This window comes from Microcaecilia unicolor, chromosome 2 (genome assembly GCF_901765095.1).
Source record: "Microcaecilia unicolor chromosome 2, aMicUni1.1, whole genome shotgun sequence".
Classification (NCBI taxonomy): domain Eukaryota; kingdom Metazoa; phylum Chordata; class Amphibia; order Gymnophiona; family Siphonopidae; genus Microcaecilia; species Microcaecilia unicolor.
The window spans coordinates 516858823-516880162 of NC_044032.1; the positions used below are offsets into that span (position 1 = coordinate 516858823).

The window sequence follows — 21340 nt, forward strand, 5'->3', positions numbered from 1 at the left end:
GGCAAGCCTTCAGTTTGTGTTCCAAACTCCTGATGCACTAACCACACTTCCTTCTATAAATAGTGTTTAGAATACAAGGAACTTTGTCATCCCCTGTATTATAATTAAAAGCTTGACTGCCAGTGAGGAATGCTGGAGAAAAAAAAAAGGAAAACACAGGAAAGCAAGGAATTGTCCCTTCAGAAAACACAGTCTCTAATTAAACAAAGTCCTTATTATTTAGCATCAATTAGTCTATATACTTAAAAAGAGTTCTCGATGGATTAAGAGATTAGACTGCATGCTGGTTTAAATAGCCTGAAATAAGCACCTGCTTCATTATTGTACTTGGTTGTGCTGGGATCAGAATCAGTGATAACGACTGCAATAAGAACCACATTTGAATAATTTATTTGTAAGCTCCTAACGTGATAATTTAATCTGCCACTTTGGAGTGTCTTTGGAAGTTGGAACATGATGGTATTTAGATTGTTTTGTATGAAGGGGAATAGAGTTGGTGAACAGATTCTCACTGTATTCAGATGAAAAGCAAAAATAGAGTGGAATCTTAAGATGGAAACTAGGTCTATACTAACCCATGCAGATCCATTCTGCACCTCCACCCCCTGCATTTTACTCAGAATCAGGACTTCTCTGGGCTGGTATTCTTTATTGCTTGCTGGAAACATCCATGAATGGACATGAGAGATATACTATTGTTTTATGTGCTACTTACAACAATGCACACATAAGAACATAAAGGAAAGGTTCCATAATACTTACCCCAATCCCTAAGAGCACCTCGGCTTCATTGAGAGACGTTACAAATTATAGGCCTATCACTTCTATCCCATGGTTGACTAAGGTAATGGAGGGAATAGTCGGTACTGAGCTTATCAATCACCTTTCCTCTTTCTCCCTCTTGCATAAATCCCAGTCAGGCTATAGGACTTGTTATAGCACCGAGACTGCCTTAATTTCTGATTTTAGGACAGCAGTCAGTCTAAGCTTTAAGTTTTTAGTGATGCAATTTGATATGTCAAGTGCCTTTCACTTCATTGATCATGAATTTCTTTTAGGCCTGTTGGATCAGTTTGTATCGTGTGGGAAGGTCCACCAATAGTTTCACAGTTTTCTAAAATCTAGATCATATCAGCTGAAGTTGTCAGGTTCTCTCTCACCTTCCTGGTTTCCTGACTGTGGGGTGCCACAGGGCTCACCACTTTCTCCAGTCCTATTCAATGTTATAATGGCTCCATTAGGTGAAAGGCTAGAGGCAGGAGGGTTCTGCACTTTTAAATATGCGGACGATGTCACAATCTATATCCTTTTCAAGACACGTCTTCCAGAAATTGTGCCTAAGATTAGACTTGATCTGGATTTGTTGGACTCCTGGGCTTCTGAATTTAAGTTTAAGTTAAATAGAGATAAGACTAAACGTAGTAACCAACCCCTTTGACTGTACCACATATAATAATTTTACTACTGACAATGTGCGTACCCGCTAGACTCTACGCTTAGGGTACTGGGAGGCTTATTTTCAAAGCACTTAGCCTCCCAAAGTTCCATAGAAACCTATGGAACTTAGCCTCCCAGTGCTTTGAAAATATGCCTCTGGGTGTATTAATTGACAGTCACCTCATGTTCGAGCCTCAGGTTTCCTCAGTAGTGAAAAAATCCTTCAGATCTGCTGAGGAGAATCAGATCATATTTCTCTCTTGACCTCTCTAGACTGCTAATTCAATCCTTGGTTTTAATCAGTGGCGTACCAAGGGGTGGGGGCGGTCCAGGGGGCGGTGGGGGCAGTCCACCCCGGGTGCACGCCGCTGGGGGTGTGCCGCAGCGTGCGCCTGTCTGCTCCCAGTTCGTTATGCTCCCTAAATTCTCTCGTTTGCTGCAGCAGCCCCCTCCTTCTGCCCCGGAACAGGGTACTTCCTCTATCATATCCCCCACTCAGCCGTCTCTCTTCCAAGCTGAAGAGTCCTAACCTCTTAAGCCTTTCCTTATATAAGAGGAGTTTCATCCCATTAATCATTTTAGTCACCCTTCTTTGAAACTTTTCTAATTCTGCTATATCTTTTCAAAAAGACAGCGACCAAAATTGCACACAATGGGCTAGATTCTATATATGGCGCAAAAAAAAAGATACTTAGGTTTATTCTCTAAAGTATGCCTAAATTTAATAGAATAAGCATAAATTTCCACGTGGTAGACAGAATACACTGAGCGCTTGTCCATGTGACTACATTTAGTCACAGTCAACTGTGCCAAGTAAAACCTGATGTAAATCCTGATGCCAAAATTAGGTGTAGAGTAGGTATATTCTATAACAACACGTATAGATTTTAGAAATGCCCATTCCACACCCATAACAATGCCCACTTTTCAACTAAGAACTTATGCACACCATGTTGCAGAATACACTTAGTAGTGCATGTAAATTCTAATTAATGTCAATTATTGCTGATAATTGCTGATAATTGATTGTTTTAACATCCAATTATCAGTGCTAATTAGCTTGTTAACTAATTAAGTTATGTGCATTGTTGTGGAATACGCTTTGATTTCCATGCAGAAATCTTGGAGCGATATATAGAATCCCAGGGATTACTCTAGGTATGGTCATACCAGGGAGTGATACAGAGGCATTATAATATTCCTAGCATTCTGTTTGCTTTTTTGGCCACCACCATACACTGGGCAGAATATTTCAGCGTATTGACCACGATGACACCTACATGGAGGGGCATAATTGAACGAAAACGCCTATCTCCATGGGCGTTTATCTCCAAGAACGGGTCCGTGAAGGGGCGGACCGAACCGTATTTTCGAAAAAAATAGACGCCCATGTTTTATTCAACAATGTGTGAGCTGGGCGTTTTTGTTTTTCAGCGATAATGGAAAATGAAAGCGCCCAGCTCAAAAACGAATAAATCCAAGGCATTTGTTCGTGGGAGGGGCCAGGATTCGTAGTGCACTGGTCCCCCTCACATGCCAGGACACCAACCAGGCATCCTAGGGGGCACTTTTACAAAAACAAAAAAACAGGTAAAAGAGCTCCCAGGTGCATAGCACCCTTCCCTTGTGTGTTGAGCCCCCCAAATCCCCCTCAAAACCCACTGCCCACAAGTCTACACCATTACTATAGCCCTAAGGGGTGAAGGGGGGCACCTACATGTGGGTACAGTGGGTTTGGGGGGGTTGGACGACTAATAAGCATTAAGCAGCACAATTGTAACAGGTAGGGGGGATGGGCCTGGGTCCACCTGCCTGAAGTCCACTGCACCCCCTAACAACTCCTCCAGTGACCTGCATACTGCTGTCAGGGAGCTGGGTATGACATTTGAGGGTGAAAATAAAAAGTTGAGAAACTTCATTTTTTGTGGTGGGAGGGGGTTAGTGACCACTGGGGGAGTCAGGGGAGGTCATCCCCGATTCCCTCCAGTGGTCATCTGGTCATTTAGGGCACTTTTGGGGGCCTTATTCGTGAAAAAACAGGGTCCAGGAAAAGTGTCCTAAATTCTAGCTAAAAACGCATACTTTTTTCCCATTATCGGTGAAATGCGCCCATCTCTGTTCGGCAGATAACCACGCCCCAGTTCCGCCTTCGCCACACCTCTGACACGCCCCCATCAACTTTGTCCGCATCCGCGACGGATTGCAGTTGAAAACGTCCAAAAATCGGCTTTTGATTATACCGCTTTATTCGTTTTTGTGAGATAAACGTCCATCTCCCGATTTAGGTCGGAACTTGGGCGTTTTTCTCATTCGATTATAAGCAGGATAGTAACATAGTAGATGATGGCAGATAAAGACCTGTATGATCTATCCAGTCTGCCCAACAAGATAAACTCATAGCATAAGGTATGATGTGATGCTACATATGTATACTAGATCTTTTTCTTGGGTCCTGACTCCCAAGGTGGACACTAGCATCGGGTAGCTATGATCTGGATTATTCTTCCCAATATGTATCAATTTCCACTTGTCCACATTAAATGTATTCTGCCATTTGGATGCCCAGTCTTCCAGCTTCCTAAGGTCTTCCTGCAATTTTTCACAATCTGCCTGTGTTTTAACAACTTTGAATATTTTTGTGTCATCTGCAAATTTAATCACCTCACTGATTGTTCCTATTTCCAGATCATTAATAAATTTGTTAAATTTCATCAAGGAATTTTACTTCTCTAGCATTCCCTGATGTTACATTTGTCCAGTCAATATCTGGGTAATTGAAATCACCCATTAATATTGTATTGCCCAGTTTGTTAACCTCCCAAATTTCTACCATTTCTGCATCTCTCTGTTCATCCTGGCCAGATGGATGGTAGTACATCCCTATCACTATCTTTTTCTCCTTTGCACTTGAAATTTCTATCCATAGGGATTCCAAGATGTGTTTTATGTCCTGCAGAATTTTTAGTCTATTCGATTGAAAACCCTCCTTAACATATAATGCTACCCCTCCACCAATTTGATCCACCCTATCACTGCAATATAATTTGTGCACTGGTATGGAAGTCTCCCATTGGTTATCTTCCTTCCAACAGGTCTCAGAGATGCCTATTATAGTTATCATTTGATTTAGTACAATATATTGCATACAGACATTTCAGTCCTTCCCTTTTACTTAGACATGCTGGCAGCTGCCGGTGCGGTAATTCCAACACAGCCCATTCAAAGTGAATGGGCTGTGTCAGCATTACCATGCAATTTTGTAAAAGGCGGGGGGAGGAGAATGTTTCTTGTTCCTATTTACAACTTGCTCAGCAGTTAACAGTGATAATTTGCAATCTTGACAATCTGTATGCTCTTTATTTAAAGACATCTGGAGGCTCATTTTCAAAGCCCTTAGACTTACAAAATTCCATAGGTTCATATCAGGCTCATTTTCGAAAGAGATAGATGTCCAAAAAGTGACATAAGTCAGCATTTGGACGTCCATCTCACAGAAACGTCCAAATTGGTATAATCGAAACTTCATTTTGGACGTCTTTCTCCGAAGTCCGTCAGAGGAACGTCTAAATCTCAAGGGGGCGTATCAGGGGCGTGTTCAAGGCGGGACTTGGGCATTACTAAGACTTGGATGTCTTTCAGCCATAATGGAACAAAGCAAAAACGTCCAGCACTAAAACTTAGATGTTTTGAGCTAGACCTGTTTTTGTTACGAATAAGGCACAAAAAGGTGCCCCAAATGACCAGATGACCACTGAAGGGAATCAGGGATGACCTCCTCTTACTCCCCCAGTGGTCAATAACCCCCTCCCACCACCAAAACGTGTGTTGAAGAACATTATTGCCAGCCTCAGATGTCATACTCAGGTCCATTACAGCAGCATGCAGGTCCCTGGAGTAGTTTAGTAGTAGGTGCAGTGCACTTCAGACAGGTGGACCCAGGCCCATACCCCCACTACCTGTTCACTTGTGGAGAAAACTGTGAGCCCTCCAAAACTCACCAGAAACCCACTGTACCCTCATATAGGTGCCCCTTCACCCGTAAGGGCTATGGTAGTGGTGTACAGTTGGGGGTATTGGGTTTGGGAGGCTCAGCACACAAGGTAAGGGAGCTATGGTCAGATGTGTACCTGGGAGCATTTTATTAAAGTCCACTGCAGTGCTTCCTAGGGTGCCCTATTGCTGTCCTGGGATGTCAAGGGGACCAGTCTACTAAAAATGCTGGCTTCTCCTACGTCCTGATGGCTTGAATTTGGACGTTTTACACTTTGACCTTTTTTTTTTTTTTTTTTTAATGGCCGAAAAACAAAGACAGCCGAATCACAGGACGTCCATAGTATTTTTGAACACAAAAGATAGACGTCCATCTTTTTCAAATTGACTTTTCCTGTTCAGAATTTGGACGTCTTTGTAAAACGTCCAAATTCTGATTTAGACATTTCTTTCTAAAATGCCCCTCCACGTAACTTTGCAAGTCTAAGGGCTTTGAAAATATGCCTCCTGGACTACTATGGTCTCTATTACAACCTCACTGTCGGGATGCCATATCTTTCCTTTTTGCTGATATCATTTAAAGATATTTTCTTCTGAACCATGCACTTTTGAGCGACTGTTGGCCTTCCCTAGTTTCTAGTTTAAAAGCTGCTCTATCTCCTTTTTAAATGTTGATGCCAGCAGACTGGTCCCATCACAGGAGCCGACTCTGTGGGTGCTGTGGGTGCTTGAGCACCCCCGATATTGAGAAAATTGCTTGTATGTGTCCAGGGAGGGGTTATTTCTATTGGGCTTAGCACCCCCAATAATTTTGAAAAGTTGGCTCCTATGGGTCCCATCCTGGTTAAGAAGGAACCCATCTTTACGGAATAGGCTCCCCCTTCCTTGACTGTTGGCCAGTTCCTAAAATATCTAAAACCTTCCTCCCTGCACCATTGCTTCATCCACTCATTGAATCTCCAGAGCTCTGCCTGACTCTTGGGTCCTGCTCATGGAACAGGGAGTACTTCTGAAAATGCTACCCTGGAGGTTCTGGATTTGAGCTTTCTACCTAAGAGCCTAAATTTGGCTTCGAGAACCTCCCTCCACATTTTCCTATGTCATTATTTCCTATGACATCAATGTTTTGTGTCTAACTTGCCAGTGATTATGTTGTTTCTTGTTTCCTTAATTCGGATCTATTTTTCCATATTCTGAAATATGTTCTTTTGTATATCCACGGTAATGGCAACACTGTAAAAAAAATTCCCACAGATGCAGGAACAAAACTTTTTACTGCCCCACAGGAAAAGTAAAAAGCCTTGATCCCACAGTAAAAAAAAAAAAATCCTTAACTCCTCGTGGTGTCAGTACTTACTTTCCTGCAGTCAGCTGGCAGTGTGCAGGCTCAATGTGGCTTACATAGTTCCGCAAAGGCGTTCGTCAATTCCGGTATGAACAAATACAGTAATGTTGTGGTAGAATAAGGTTCGTGTGTACAGACACATTAGGGAATTGTAGAGAGGAAGAATTATTATATGTCCATTACGAGCTTTGGTTTCGTTTTGTTACAGGGTACAGGCATTTAAGTTGGGTCGGTAGGGTATGCCTTTTTGAACAGGTTAGTTTTTAATGATTTCCAGAAGTTTAAGTGATCATAAGTTGTTTTCACGGCTTATGCATTCCATAGTTGTGTGCTTATGTAGGAAAAGCTGGATGCATAGGTTGATTTGTATTGAGTCCTTTGCAGCTTGGGTAGTGGAGATTTAGGTATGTTCGTGTTGATCCTGTTGTGTTTCTGGTTGGTAGGTCTATGAGGTCTGTCATGTATCCTAGTGCTTCGCCGTAGATAATTTATGAACCAGGGTGCAGATTTTGAAAGCAATACGTCCTTTGATTGGGAGACAGTGCAGTTTTTCTCAGAGGGGTTTGGCGCTTTTGAATCGCGTTTTTCCAAATATAAGCCTGGCTGCCGTGTTTTGAGTGGTCTGAAGTTTCTTTATAATTTGTTCTTTGTATCCCGCATAAATTCCATTGCAGTAGTCTACATGGCTTAGTACCATTGATTGTATCAAGTTGTGAAATGTTTCCCTCGGGAAGAATGGTTTCACGCTTTTGAGTTTCCACATTGAATGGAACATTTTCTTTGTTGTAGATTTCACGTGGTTCTCTAGTTTGAGGTTACGGTCGATTGTAACACCGAGAATTTTCAGGCTGTCTGAGATAGGGAAGGTATAATCTTGGGTGTTTATGTTTGTGGGTTTGTTCGTATTGTATTGGGATGAGAGGATGAGAGAGTGTGTTTTTACTGTGTTGAGTTTTAGTTGAAATGCGTTTGCCCATGAGTCCATGATGTTCAAGCTGAGCTTGATTTCGTTGGTGATTTCTGTCAGATGCTGTTATAGATTAGACTCTCACTGTGCCATATCAGAACACCTGAAAAGAGGTGCCCAATTATAAAATTGGCCCAACAAAAGCACTATTCTGTAAGCCATGCTTACAGTTAGGCATGATTTATAAAATAGCGCTTATGCCTGGGAATCGCATCTAACTTTAGGCATCGCTGTTTGCACCAGCTGAAGCGTGGTGCAAATGTACGTGCCCCCCTTATTCTAAAACAACGCATGTAAATTCTAGGAACACCCCAGTTCCGCCCATGACCCTCCCATTTCTGCGCACCCTTATTTTACTAGCATGTAAAATTTAGGTGCAGATATCACGTCTAAATTTTCATGTGTAAATTCCAATTAAATCTACTTAGTGCCAATTATTGGCATTAATTATTAATTAGCTTGTTTAATTAAATTGCCTGCACCCAAATTTGCGTATACCATTTTTGGCAACTTTTATATAAATCAATGAATATACACATATTTTATAATACATAAATATGAGTACTGGTTCTCTCACTGGGGGTAAGTAGCATGGAATATTGCTGCTTTTTGGGACTCTACCAGGTACTTGTGACCTGGATTGGCCAGTGTTGGAAGCAGGATATTGCTTTGGTCTGACCCAGTAGGGCAGCTCTTATGTTCTTCACCCCCATTCACCACTCCCCAGGAATACAGTGCATAATTAGGTGGAGTGGAAGTGATTTGATCTATTGCTTTTTTTTGGTTGCAGTCCAAGTGGTTCACATATTATGTACAGGTAATTATTTTGAACCTGGGGCAATAGAGGATTAAGGGCCCTATTTACTAAGATACACCAGTTTTTTTAGCACGTTAAAAATTAGCGTATGCTAGCTGTGTAGATGCCCTTACATGCTAACCATGTAGACGCCCATTGGAATATTATGGGCATCTACATGATTAGCATGTGCTAAAAATACTAGTGCATCTTAGCAAACAGGACCCTAAGTGACTTGCCCAGGATCACAAGGAGCTGCAGTAGGAATTGAACCCAAGTCCCCTGGTTCTCAGGCCACTGCATTAACCATTAGGCTACTCCTTCGCTCCTGTATGCCTTCTCATATATTACATGAAAGTAGGTTTTGTGTATTTTGCGCGCCTATTTATATGCACATTCAACCTCTGCTTAATTGAGCATATAAAACTCTTTGTGCACATGCAAAGAGCTCATAAAATTACCCCCTTAATGCTGTCTATGCTGGTCTTAAATAGTATTAAGATACTTGAGAAACTTGAAACAGTGTGAACTTTACAGTCTGGATCAAATGAAACACATGTTTTAGCTTTTTTTGTTCATATATGATGGGGAGGACCGCTGTATTTGGAGGAGAACGTAGCATGCAGTGCAGACTTTCATGCAATTATTGACTCATATTTTTGTGCAAAACTGTTTAGGCTTTCACAAGGCAACTGAAATCCTTACATCATACTTCTGTTTGTTATTGCAAGTCTTCTATAGTGGAATTACTGCTGCTTCACAGACCAGACAGCTAATTTTATTTTCCTATTTTCTTCTTTCTATTAGATTAGTTGAAAGCCAAAATCTATTTATTTCTGCTGACCAGTCTGATAGGTTTCCTAAGCGTAGCGCTCTATGATTCATTGCAGGCTGAATAAAAACACATCCTCCAAGTGCCTCTCATAGCCTGTTTGTCTGGGTCCCAGAAATTCTGCAGGTTTGCTTATTTTGTGGTTATCTACATTGTTGATGAATTCCGAGCGGAAACTGCCAGAGTGACTAATGGAGGCCATCAAGACTCCCATGACCAACATTTGATGTAATGACAGACCATCAGCCAATGTAATACAGAAATCACACACATTCATTACAGATTCCGACTCTACACATGCAAGATCCTTATGCGGACATAGTTTCAAGCGCCTAGAAAACTTTGCAAGTTTCATATCTAACAAAAATGTACATTAAAATATGTTTTGGATGCAGAAAAGAAAAGCTAAATGATCTTCAAAACCAAAATGTTCTTGAATCAGGCATGCTCAGTCTTAGGCGGTCTTGTAAATTGTCATAATTGCAGCAGTAAGATGTTTTGTAGGCGGCTTTTGTACTCATCAATGCACCTTGTATTCAACAGATGTGATTGCACACCTGGATATGTGGGTGAACATTGTGATATTGACTATGATGATTGCCAGGAGAATAAATGTAAAAATGGAGCACAGTGCACCGATGCAGTAAATGGATATACATGTATCTGTCCTGAAGGATACAGGTGAGCATGCCAGGGAATCAATTTTCAATAGTGTATTGGTAGGTACAGAGTACTCCACTAGTTTTCCTCCACAAGCTTTGGACCATGATTTGAAAATTTCCTTAGGAAAACATACCCACATAGATCTGCACGAGCTGTTTTTTCTGCAGATACTTTTCCCTGGAAAACAACCGGGGGGGGGGGGATTCTATAAATGGCACCGAAACAATCGGCACTTAGCACTGTTCTTTAACAGGTGCATGCCCTCTATAGCAGTGTTTCCCAAGTCCAGTCCTGGAGTACCTCTTGCCAGTCAGGTTTTCAGGATATCCACAATGAATATGCATGAACTTGATTTGCATACACTGCCTCCATTATATGCAGATCTCTTTCATGCATATTCATTGTGGACATCCTGAAAACCTGACTGGCAATAGGTACTGCAGGACCGAACTTGGAAAATACTGCTCTATGGAATAGCACTTAGTACAAATTCCCACGCCTAACTGTAGGCACAAGACATACGCCTGCTGAAACCTGGTGTAAATGCCAATATCCAAGTTAGGTGCACTGAAGCAGTATTCTGTAACTACATGCGAGACATTGCAGAACACCTGTGACACGCTCCCTTTTGAATTACGCTCTAGTAGAATTAGGTGCCATGTCTTATAGAATAGTGCGTAGCCAGATGCGCATGCAAATCCAAAGTGGTGCCAATTAACTTCAGTAATTGGTTGTTAGCACCCAGTTATTGGTAGTTAAGAGCTCATTACTCAATTGTGGTTACATGTTGGATGTGCAGATCTGGGTGTCATATGCAGAATCTGGGGGAATGTGCGTAGCTTTGAAAATGTAAAATGGGGGCTAGATTTATTAAAGTGCATTAATGCATGTTAATTATCCCAGGTTGCATTTCATGCAGTGGGATCTATTTACTAAGATGGTTTTTAGAGGATATATATTGTAATCTGGTCTGTGCAGTTGTCGAGCTAGAAGTAAATGCTATAAAGCTATGTATTAAATATACTGTAAGTAAATACAATTAATAAGCACATCCCAACAGCATTACTGCACTGACACAGTTGTGCTGTTTAGTAAATCTAGCCCTTTGTGAATTGTTGTCTCTCCCGACCTAACCTTACCTCTCTTCCCACCTGCCTTCCATGGATAAAGTACATACATTGCTGAAAACAGACCACAAAAATATGCCACAGCGAGAATATGTCTATATATTAAGATCATCTCCTATGGGATTCAGTCACTGTTTGAGCTTCCTCATGTAGTCTTTCTGCTGGATCCTAGCACAACAGCCCAGCTCTAGGGCTTTTACTACTGCATTGCTTCCTTTTTACTTCCAACAGGTCCACTTAACCATTGAATCAGATGAGGCACTGGCTCAGGGTGCTGGTGATGAAGGGTGCCCTATCCTTTGACCTCACCTGATCTAATGTTTAAAAGCCACCTTGATCCTGGCAAACTGTGTTCGATTCCCACTGCAGCTCCTTGTAACTCTGGGCAAGTCACTTAACCCTCCATTGCCCCAGGTACAAATAAGTACCTGTAAATATGTAAACCGCTTTGAATGTAGTTGCAAAAACCACAGAAAGGTGGTATATAAAGTCCCATTGCCTTCCATCCTCCACATAGATTCCATGTCTTTCCACTTCTCTCGCACCCCTGGCCCAGTCTCTCTCTCTCTACCTCCGCAGGTCCAGAATTGCTCCTTCTTTGCCCTTCTCCCCCCCCCCCCCCCCCCAGTTTCATCAACCTTAATACCGGCTGTTTTGGCCAAGCCCTAGGTCTTCCCTGTGCTGCCATGCCTCCTCTGATGGTTTTCTGTGGGTGGGATACAGCAGAGGGAAGACCTAGGCCATGGGCAAAAGCAGCCTGTGTTCAGGCTGCTGCAGGTAACTTGCACAAGGTTGATAGAACCACAGGGGAATGGGAGGAGGAGCAATGCCAGACCCATGGGAGGAGTGGGTGCAGAAAGGGAAGAAAGACGAAGTTGGAGGGATGGAATGGAAGAGATGCTAGATCCAAGGAGTTAATTGGGGCTCAATGCAAACTGGCTCAGGGGGCCACAGTCCCTTGAGTCAGCCCCACCTCCCACTGATAGTGCCTGTCCCTTGTAAGTTTAAACAGTCCTTTTAGCTTGCAGGCTCTCACTCAAACAAGCAAGAGAAGCTATCTGGAGTTCTGCCTTTCTCTTCCAGCACCCAGATGTAGTCTAGTTTTCTCCTACAGTGTCCAGGCTGCAATATTCCAGTTCACCTTTCTTTAGTTCCTTTGTTCCAGCAGATTCTTTACCCGTGAAAGATAATTCTATAGGAAGTTGCTTAGATTTAGGCAGTAAGAATGCACATAAATGCTGATATTGTAGTCATTTAAGCACATATGTGAACAGAAATGTGCGGCATAAATGGTATCTATAATGCTGCAGCAAAATACAATCATGCATACTTTGCTTGTGGGCATTCATCTGGGCACAGTTTGGGCGGATCATTGGTAGGGTGCAAATTACATGTATAGATGTGTGTTCTTTTGCAATATAGACACATGCATTTACACTACTTGTACGGCTGATATAAGGGATTTTGTCCCAAATATGGGCATGTCCTCAGCTCCTTAAGCTAGTATTCCAAAAAGGAAAATAGGCCCTACTTTTCTTCATAGAATAGGCTCCAAATAGGTGTGTTCCTGGTGCCTAAAATAGGTCCCTCTATTTACAGAATTACCGTCTTAGTGTGTCTAAGTCTCCAGAAGGTGCTTGATTGATGCTTATTCCATAAAGGAAAGTAAGCGCCTACTTTTACAATTTGGTGGGAATGCTTGTGCCTGAGTTCCAGTGATTAGGGCATAACTCACAGTATTCTGTAAGTCATATGCATACTTGTGCACCCTCACCGATGCCCTGCCAGACAGCACCCACGCATATACCCACCTACAAAGTACGCGCTATTACAGATGTGTACAGGGTAACGCTGCCCTGGAAATGCCTACATGCAGTGTATATATAAGTACATGTGATCATGTCAATGCACAATTTTATAAGCCATTTCCCATACATAAAGTGTGCTTTACATGTGTAAAAATCTTTATAAAACTACCCCATGCATGTGCTGGGAAAAAGTTTGTGAGCCTCCCATGAGAATTCCAAATTCTCCATGTGATACCCCAGTCTTTTCTAATGTAGCAAAAAGGGTATAAATTAAATAGTTCCATGTTTCTTAACACACACAAGAGGCAATTCTATAGTAAGTTGCCAAAATGTAGCTGCCAAATTTCCACAGGCTGGGAGCCTATTCTGTAAGAACACTTGCGTGCATCGTACTGACAGCAGTTGGCACTGGCATGCTTAAATGTAGGTGTGCACATTTATGTCATGCCCATGGCTGGTGCTACACCCATTTATAGTACTCTCTAAATTGCCCTCGTAAATGTCGTCCATGCCTATGACACACCCATGGCCACTGTTCCCTCTAAGCCAGTAGTTCCCAAACCTGGTCCTGGAGGCACCCCAGCCAGTCAGGTTTTCCAGATAACCACAATGAATATTCATGAGAGAGATTTGCATGCACTGCCTTCACTGCATGCAAATCTCTTATAAATATTCATTGCTTGCACAAACAGGGCATCTATATTCCAGTATAGCTGTAAACCATGCTATTACATAATATATAAATCACAACTATGCACAATTCCAAACCTTTATTATATACAAACATAATATTGCACAATACATAAAAATTAAAGCCTATAAATTACTGCTTCCACACACTGCAATCTCACCACTCATACCATCCACTACCACATATTCTTGACCATACCATGTACACATTATATTTTATCATGTACTATATATCATAGCTGGTACCAGGACAAAAGAATTTATCATAGTTTTTTTCAATACTTTTTCAACATGAAAACACTGCAGTCATCAGGAAATTCACTGCACCACTGTAGATATATCTGTAGTTCATCAGCAGTTCTCCATTCAATTGAAAAAAATGTTTGCAAACCCTCTAAGAGTCCCAATACAAATGTAGTAAACTCCAGATGCTACAGAGTTCCAAGCAGGCAACATCAAATGTGTATTTCCATCATAATGTCCTGTGGTTGCCAGCATCAGTTGCCTCAGGATATGACCGAACATAATATGGACGTTTTGTATTTTGGGCATTTTGTGATTTGGATGGGGGGGGGGTTTGGTCCATTTTCGGAATCAAAAGTCCAAGTGCAAAACATAAAAAACCAAGCCATTGAGATGTAGGAGGAGCCAGCATTTTTAGTAGACTTGTCCTCCTGACATCCCAGGACAGCAATAGGGCACCCTAGGGGGGCACTGCAGTGGACTTCATAAAATACTCCCAGGTACACATCTCACCATTGCTCCCTTACTGTTTGCTGAGCCCCCCAAAACCCACTACCCCCAACTATACACCAGTACCGTAGCCCTTACGGGTGAAGGGGGCACCTATATGTGGGTACAGTGGGTTTCTGGTGAGTTTTGGAGGGCTCGCAGTTTCCGCCACAATTGTAACAGGTAGGAGGCTGGGTCTACCTGTCTGCAGTGCACTGCACCCACTACTAGACCACTCCAGGGACCTGCATGCTGTTCTAATGGACCTGAGTGTAACATCTGAGGCTGGCACAGAGGCTGGCAAGTAATGTTTTCATCACATCTTTTTTGGGGGGTGGGGGGTTAGTGACCACTGGGGGCATAAGGGGAGGTCATTCCTGATTCCCTCCAGTGGTCATCTGGTCATTTAGGGCACCTTTTTGTGCCTTATTCGTAATAAAAACAGGTCTAGCTCAAAACGTCTGTTTTAGTCCTGGACATTTTTGTTTTGTTTCATTATGGCTGAAAAACTTCTAAGTCTTAGGAACGCCCAAGTCCCGCCCTGAACATGCCCCTGAAAAGCCCCCTTGAGATTTGGATGTACTTCTGACGGACTTCATAGAAAAAATATCTAAAAATAGGTTTCAAAAATACTGATTTGGACGTTTTTGTAAGAAAAACATCCAAATGCAGACATGCCACCTTTTAGATGTTTTTCTCTTCTCAAAATGAGCCTGATAGTCTACCAGTGGATAGAGCTGAAGACTACAAAGGCTGTATCAAAGCGCTCATCCTGCCAATATCAAACCAGAAAATTATTCATGAAGTCACAAACAACAACAACAAAAACCCAGACTTACATATAAAGATCTGCAGGGTTTCTCAATGTGGTTGATGTGAGAGATTTTGTGTCAGCCGTCATTAAGAAAAATTGAATAGTAATGGTGTTTCTGAAAGGAAGAGATCACTGCTTTTCAAAAAGAACAATGCTGCCCTCCTCTGGCTGTCCATGGAGCATCTGAATTTATGAAATGATGATCTGTGAACAAATGAATCAAACATTTAGGGCTTTTTTTACAAAGCTGCGTTATTGATTCCTGAGCGGCAAATGAGAGGAAGCCTCATTTGCCGTGTGGAAATCTCTAGTGCGGCTTTGTAAAAGAAGCCCTTAACTTTTTGTTCTCAGTAGCAAATAAAACAAACCAAACACTGCTTTCTAAAATAAAATTCTCAGCATGACTGTCAAGCATTTTGGCGAAAGTTATCATGATGCAGTACTGCTTTGCTGCATCAGGACCCAGATGGCTTGCCAGAGGAACTGGGTTCAATTCCCTCTGCATCTCTTTGCGACTCTGGGCAAGTTACTTAACCTCCATTGCGCCAGGTACAAACCACTTTGATTGTAACCACAGAAAGGTGGTATATCAAATCCAATCCCATATCCCTTTCCCATTGATAGAACTATAGAAAATTCTAGATGAGAATGTCATACCACTCATCCATAAAGCTAAACGTTTGTCATGAAGTAAGACAACCCTAAATATTCACGTAAATAACTAGAGTTTTAAGGCCAATTTTGCATAGAGCATACAGGCTGTGTTTGGGATGTTCAGGTGAAGAGGTGCATCATCGCTCTGGTATTCATATGTTGCCATTAAAAAATTAGAAATACGCAGATACTTTTCTGACCTCCCAAAACATGTCCAGGACATGAAAACTGCATATGCTGCAGATATACGTCTTTAAATAGTAGTTTTTTAACTACTACAACTATAGCGCTATTAGACATACACAGCACTATACACAAACACATAAGAGACCTGCTCGACAGAGCTTAGTGTCTATTTAAGAAAACCAGGACAAATAAGGGATTAGGGAGTTTCATTTATAATAAGAACAATTAAAACAACATGGGTATTGAACAATTGAATAAAGAGCTCAGCTTTATATTTTTGTAAACTGCATAGAACCCTGTTGGGGCTAATTGTGGGGTATAAGAAACTGAATGGAATGGAATAAAAACAGCCTCAAAAAGGTTAGCTTTGAATAGGACTAGAGATGGAGCATGACATACCGACTCAGGAAGTCTATTCCAGTCGTACGGCACAGCAGGATGGTAATGGTAACGGGGTGATGGTAATGTGTTCAGAAATGAACAGAGAAATATATACATATACACACAACACATTATATATATATATATATATATATATATATATACATGTGTGTATATGTGTATCTCTGATAGACAGCAACTGATATTCAAAATAGTAGCTCCAACAATTAATTCTTTAAAGAATTCATTTGCATTACTTGAATCCTACTATATAACAATACAGAACTGAGTAGAGGACATTTCCGGGGTGGGGGGGTGAGAGGGAGGAACCCGCAGATTGGAAGAACACACTCTTTATAACTGGATAAAAACCGAGGGAGTATTAATGCTCCTTTCTGTCAATATTTGTAGTTTATGTGATGTCATTGATTTTGCTTTGTCCAAGGAAAATTAGATTTCCAAGGTCGAAAGTCTAAGAACCTATGAGACCTTTTTGCAGAAGTGTGGTAAGTTTTTGCACTTACTGAGCATTAGTGGCAAAAATCCTTTGAACCATCCCAAGTCTATCCAAATATTGATGATTTTCAGCCACTATTTATTCATTTTATTATTTAGCTCACACCTTTTTCCAAGGTGAGTTACACATAAGTATGTATTTTTATGGGCTAGATTCAGAAAAAATTGGCACCCAGAATCATCTCTATGCTGATGACACCCAGCTGTATCTCTCCACACCTGATATCACCGCGGAGACCCAGGCAAAGGTACCCAGGCAAAGGTATCGGCCTGCTTATCCGACATTGCTGCCTGGATGTCCAACCGCCACCTGAAACTGAACATGTCCAAGACCGAGCTCTTCGTCTTTCCACCAAAACCCACTTTTCCTCTTCCTCCACTTTCTATCTCAGTCGATAACACCCTCATCCTCCCCGTCTCATCTGCCCGCAACCTCGGAATCATCTTCGACTCCTCCCTCTCCTTCTCTGCGCATATCCAGCAGATAGCCAAGACCTGTCGCTTCTTCCTCTTTAACATCAGCAAAATTCGCCCTCTCCTCTCTGAACACACCACCCGAACTCTCATCCACGCTCTCATTACCTCTCGCCTTGACTACTGCAACTTACTCCTCACCGGCCTCCCACTTAGCCATCTATTCCCCCTTCAATCTGTTCAGAACTCTGCTGCACGTCTTATATTCTGCCAGAACCGTTATACTCATTTCACCCCTCTCCTTAGGTCACTTCACTGGCTTCCAATCAGATACCACATTCAGTTCAAGCTCCTCCTTCTTACCTACAAATGCACTCAGTCTGCTGCCCCTCACTACCTCTCTACCCTCATCTCCCCTTACGTTCCCACCCGAAACCTCCGCTCACAAGACAAATCCCTCCTCTCAGTGCCCTTCTCCACCACTGCCAACTCCAGGCTCCGCTCATTCTGCCTCGCCTCACCCTATGCTTGGAACAACCGTCCTGAGCCCTTACGCCAAGCCCCCTCCCTACCCATATTCAAGTCTTTGCTGAAAGCCCACCTCTTCAGTGCTGCTTTCGGCACCTAACTCTTACCTTTCAGGAAACTCAGACTGCCCCAATTTGACAGCCCCTATCGGACTGACTGTTCACTTGTCCTTTAGATTGTAAGCTCTTTGAGCAGGGATTGTCTTTCTATGTTAAATTGTACAGCGCTGCATAACCCTAGCAGCGCTTTAGAAATGTTAAGTAGTAAGTAGTAGTAGTAAGTAGTATTCTATATAGAGTACTCCAGGATGAACGCTCCTTATAGAATAGCGTTGGACACCTGGACTTATCCAGCAGAAACCTGGTATAAACCCTGGCACAGAGGTTGAGTGCACATCTATAGTATTCTATAAAACTGCACACAATTTTCTGGAACACCCATGCCCCTCTCATTGCTACACCTCTTTTGCAGTTATACACAAAGACACTTAGGAGCTATCCTATAACTGGCCATGTAAGTGTATTTTCATGATGATCTGCCATTTCAGCCCTGTTTCAGCACCTTTCCTCCATTAGAATGTGTTTCTGAGCTGTAAGCTGGGTGCAAATTTATAGAATTCCCCAGTATACGGACAGACTATCTGTTTAGTTCAGCAGACAGTTTTATACCCTTATGTATTATTTTTATATATTTGAAAATTTTTATATATTACCCTCATGGTAAATATTCAAGCAATTGACAGTGTCCATGCATAATAAAACACATTAAAAAATTTTAATTTAAAAATTTGCATCACTTAAAGAAAAGTAATAAAACACAAACTGGCTTCTATTCAGCAAGAATTAACCAGCCGGGAACAGCCACCAACCAATTAACCTGTGTCTCAGTAGATAATTGATCATTTTCAGTGGCAGTTAACCAGTTATCGCCATTGAGATTGCCCGGTTAGCACCAAAAATAAAGCCAGTGAAGTTGGGAGTGTTCCGGGTCTTGACTGGCTAACTCTCGATATTCAGAACTTAACTGCCCAGGCTTAGCAGCCAAATAAGGCCGCATAAAAAGTAGGCCTATCTTTGCGTGCAAAGCCATGGCCGGTTAAGTCTGAATATTGACTTAACCGGTCTTGCACTAGCCAGAGTTGAAAAACCTGGATATTTAATGCCAGTTGCTGGAAATCGCCCGGCATTGAATGTCCGGGTTGAATGCCAGCAGCAGGCAGTCAAAGCGCTGCCTGCCGCCGGCTGAATATCGGGCAGAAAAGTTCCACTCCTTGATAGGAGAATCCTAATATCTCCAAATATTCTCCTGTACATAGGAAAATGTGTGCTATTTTTTTTGTAAAAGAATCATATCAGACCTTAATAGGCACATTATTTCAAAAAGATGGAGCTGTTACAGCAAAAACGTGCCCCCCACTAATGTATTTGTTTGTTATATCAACTTCATTTTCAGACTCAATGTCTTTTCCCTACCTCTTTCACAGCTTCAAATTTGGGCCCATTCTGTTTGGTTTTCAGAGAGTTATTTGTCCATCAGATAGATGGAATATTGAGCCATATATGCCTATGTATAATTTCTTGCCAACATACTACTCAGTTGGAAAGAATAAAAAAACAACCTAAACATCATATCCCTAGCTGAATGATATCATAATGTTGTAAGTACAAATTGTGCTAATATACAGACCATTCTAGAGGGTCATAAACCTTTTCTCAGCACTGTGTTTTTATATTTATAAAATAAGTAGATGGATATAAGAAACTACTTAACAGAAATTTATTTTTGTCTTTTATGCAGTGGCCTGTTTTGTGAGTTTTCACCGCCAATGGTTCTACCTCGCACTAGCCCGTGTGATAATTTTGAGTGCCAGAATGGAGCTCAATGTATTACAAAAGTAAATGAACCAGTTTGTCAATGCTTATCAGGCTTTCAGGGGAGCAAATGTGAAAAATTGGTTAGTGTGAATTTTGTGAATAAAGAATCCTACCTGCAAATTCCAACTGTCAAGGTTCGTCCTCAGACCAATATCACTCTGCAGGTAAGGAGTTTGCATTAAGTCTGGTGATCTTAATTTCTGTCATTTTATTTGAAACAGTACAGCAGCACTACAGTGGTCCTCAACCCATTCCTCAGGACATGCCAAGCCAGCTGGGTTTTCAGGATATAAACGATGAATATGCATAACATTGGTTTGCATTCATTGCTTACAGTGTATGCATATCTGTCTCATGTATATTCATTGTGGATATTTTGAAAATCAAACTGGGTTTTGAGCTATTGCTCTAGAAGAGAAAATCTCTTAATACTGGTATTCTAGGTTTGGAATCAAGCATTGTTAGGATTTCCATCTAGTTTAGACTTTGACAACATGATCTAAACACAATTGGTTTGTCCTTCCTACAACTCTATCTTCCTGCTTCTTTCCTATCCATCTCATTTGAAGATGATATGAACTATGAACCAAAAACTGCTGAGATGTACACTGAGCAGCAATGCATATGTACAAAATAAAAAAGGCCACTTTTGTTATCTTGTGACCTTCCCCTTTGAAACTTCTGTCTCTTCCAAGATTTAAATCTCTTTTCTTAAAATATTGAGGGTCATAGACTCCTTCTTAAAAGGGTACAGAGCAGAGTGTGTGGTGAAACTAGTGGACAAAGTCATGTGTCCAGGTAGCATGCATCATAGCCTATCAGTGGAGTTCAGAGATGTTCTGGTGGGTTTGCAAAGGAATTGGATAGATCCTGTAAAGGTGCTGAGAAAGGACCTGCCACTACTGATAAGGAATCTGCACTTGTGAGTATATACCTGCTAAGAATAATGAGATTGTAGGTTCAACTGAAATTCTCTGTCCATTTAAAAAAGAAAGTTAAGTAGCAGGGAAGGGATTTTGGATTTAGCTCTCCCCCTTTTCAGTTGCAGCTCAAGGTGAGTCACATTCAGGTGCGGTAGGTATTCTCTTGTCCCCACAGGGCTTATTTATTTATTTATTTATTACATTTGTATCCCGCGCTTTCCCGCTCATCGCAGGCTCAATGTGGCTTACATAGTAACAAGAGAATACAATCTGTGGTATCAGAATCAACAAAGGAGGTATTTTGGTAGGACAAATGAACAAGGGGTAAATGGGATAAAAGAGGTATGAGAGAAATGATAGGGATAGGTAAGGACGTAGAGCGATAAAGAAGAGGTAGGGGAAGAGTATGGAGGGTAAGAAGATTGGAAGGAGGTAATTATAATCTGAGGGGCCCTCTTACAAAGCTGCGATAAGCACTAATGCATGCTTACTACAGGGCGTGCTGGGACATCCATCCCACGGTAATTTTGGGATGTGCGCACACTACCCAAATGCTAAAAAATAAGTTTGTTTTTTTTTTGTGGTGGGGGCATGTCTGGGGGTGGAGAGGGGTTGTGTTCTTCGCTAATCAGATAGCACATCTACATTGTTGCACGCTAACTA

General features: G+C 41.7%; 1 protein-coding gene across 1 annotated transcript in view; it reads left to right on the forward strand.

Moving 5' to 3' along the window:
- Positions 1 to 21340, forward strand: part of SLIT2 (slit guidance ligand 2) — an 809356-nt gene that overhangs the window by 735627 nt on the left and 52389 nt on the right. The window contains exons 30-31 of the mRNA XM_030191232.1: positions 9911 to 10048; positions 19678 to 19918. Coding sequence (XP_030047092.1) covers positions 9911 to 10048; positions 19678 to 19918 — 379 coding nt within the window. The remainder of the gene's footprint in view (positions 1 to 9910; positions 10049 to 19677; positions 19919 to 21340) is intronic.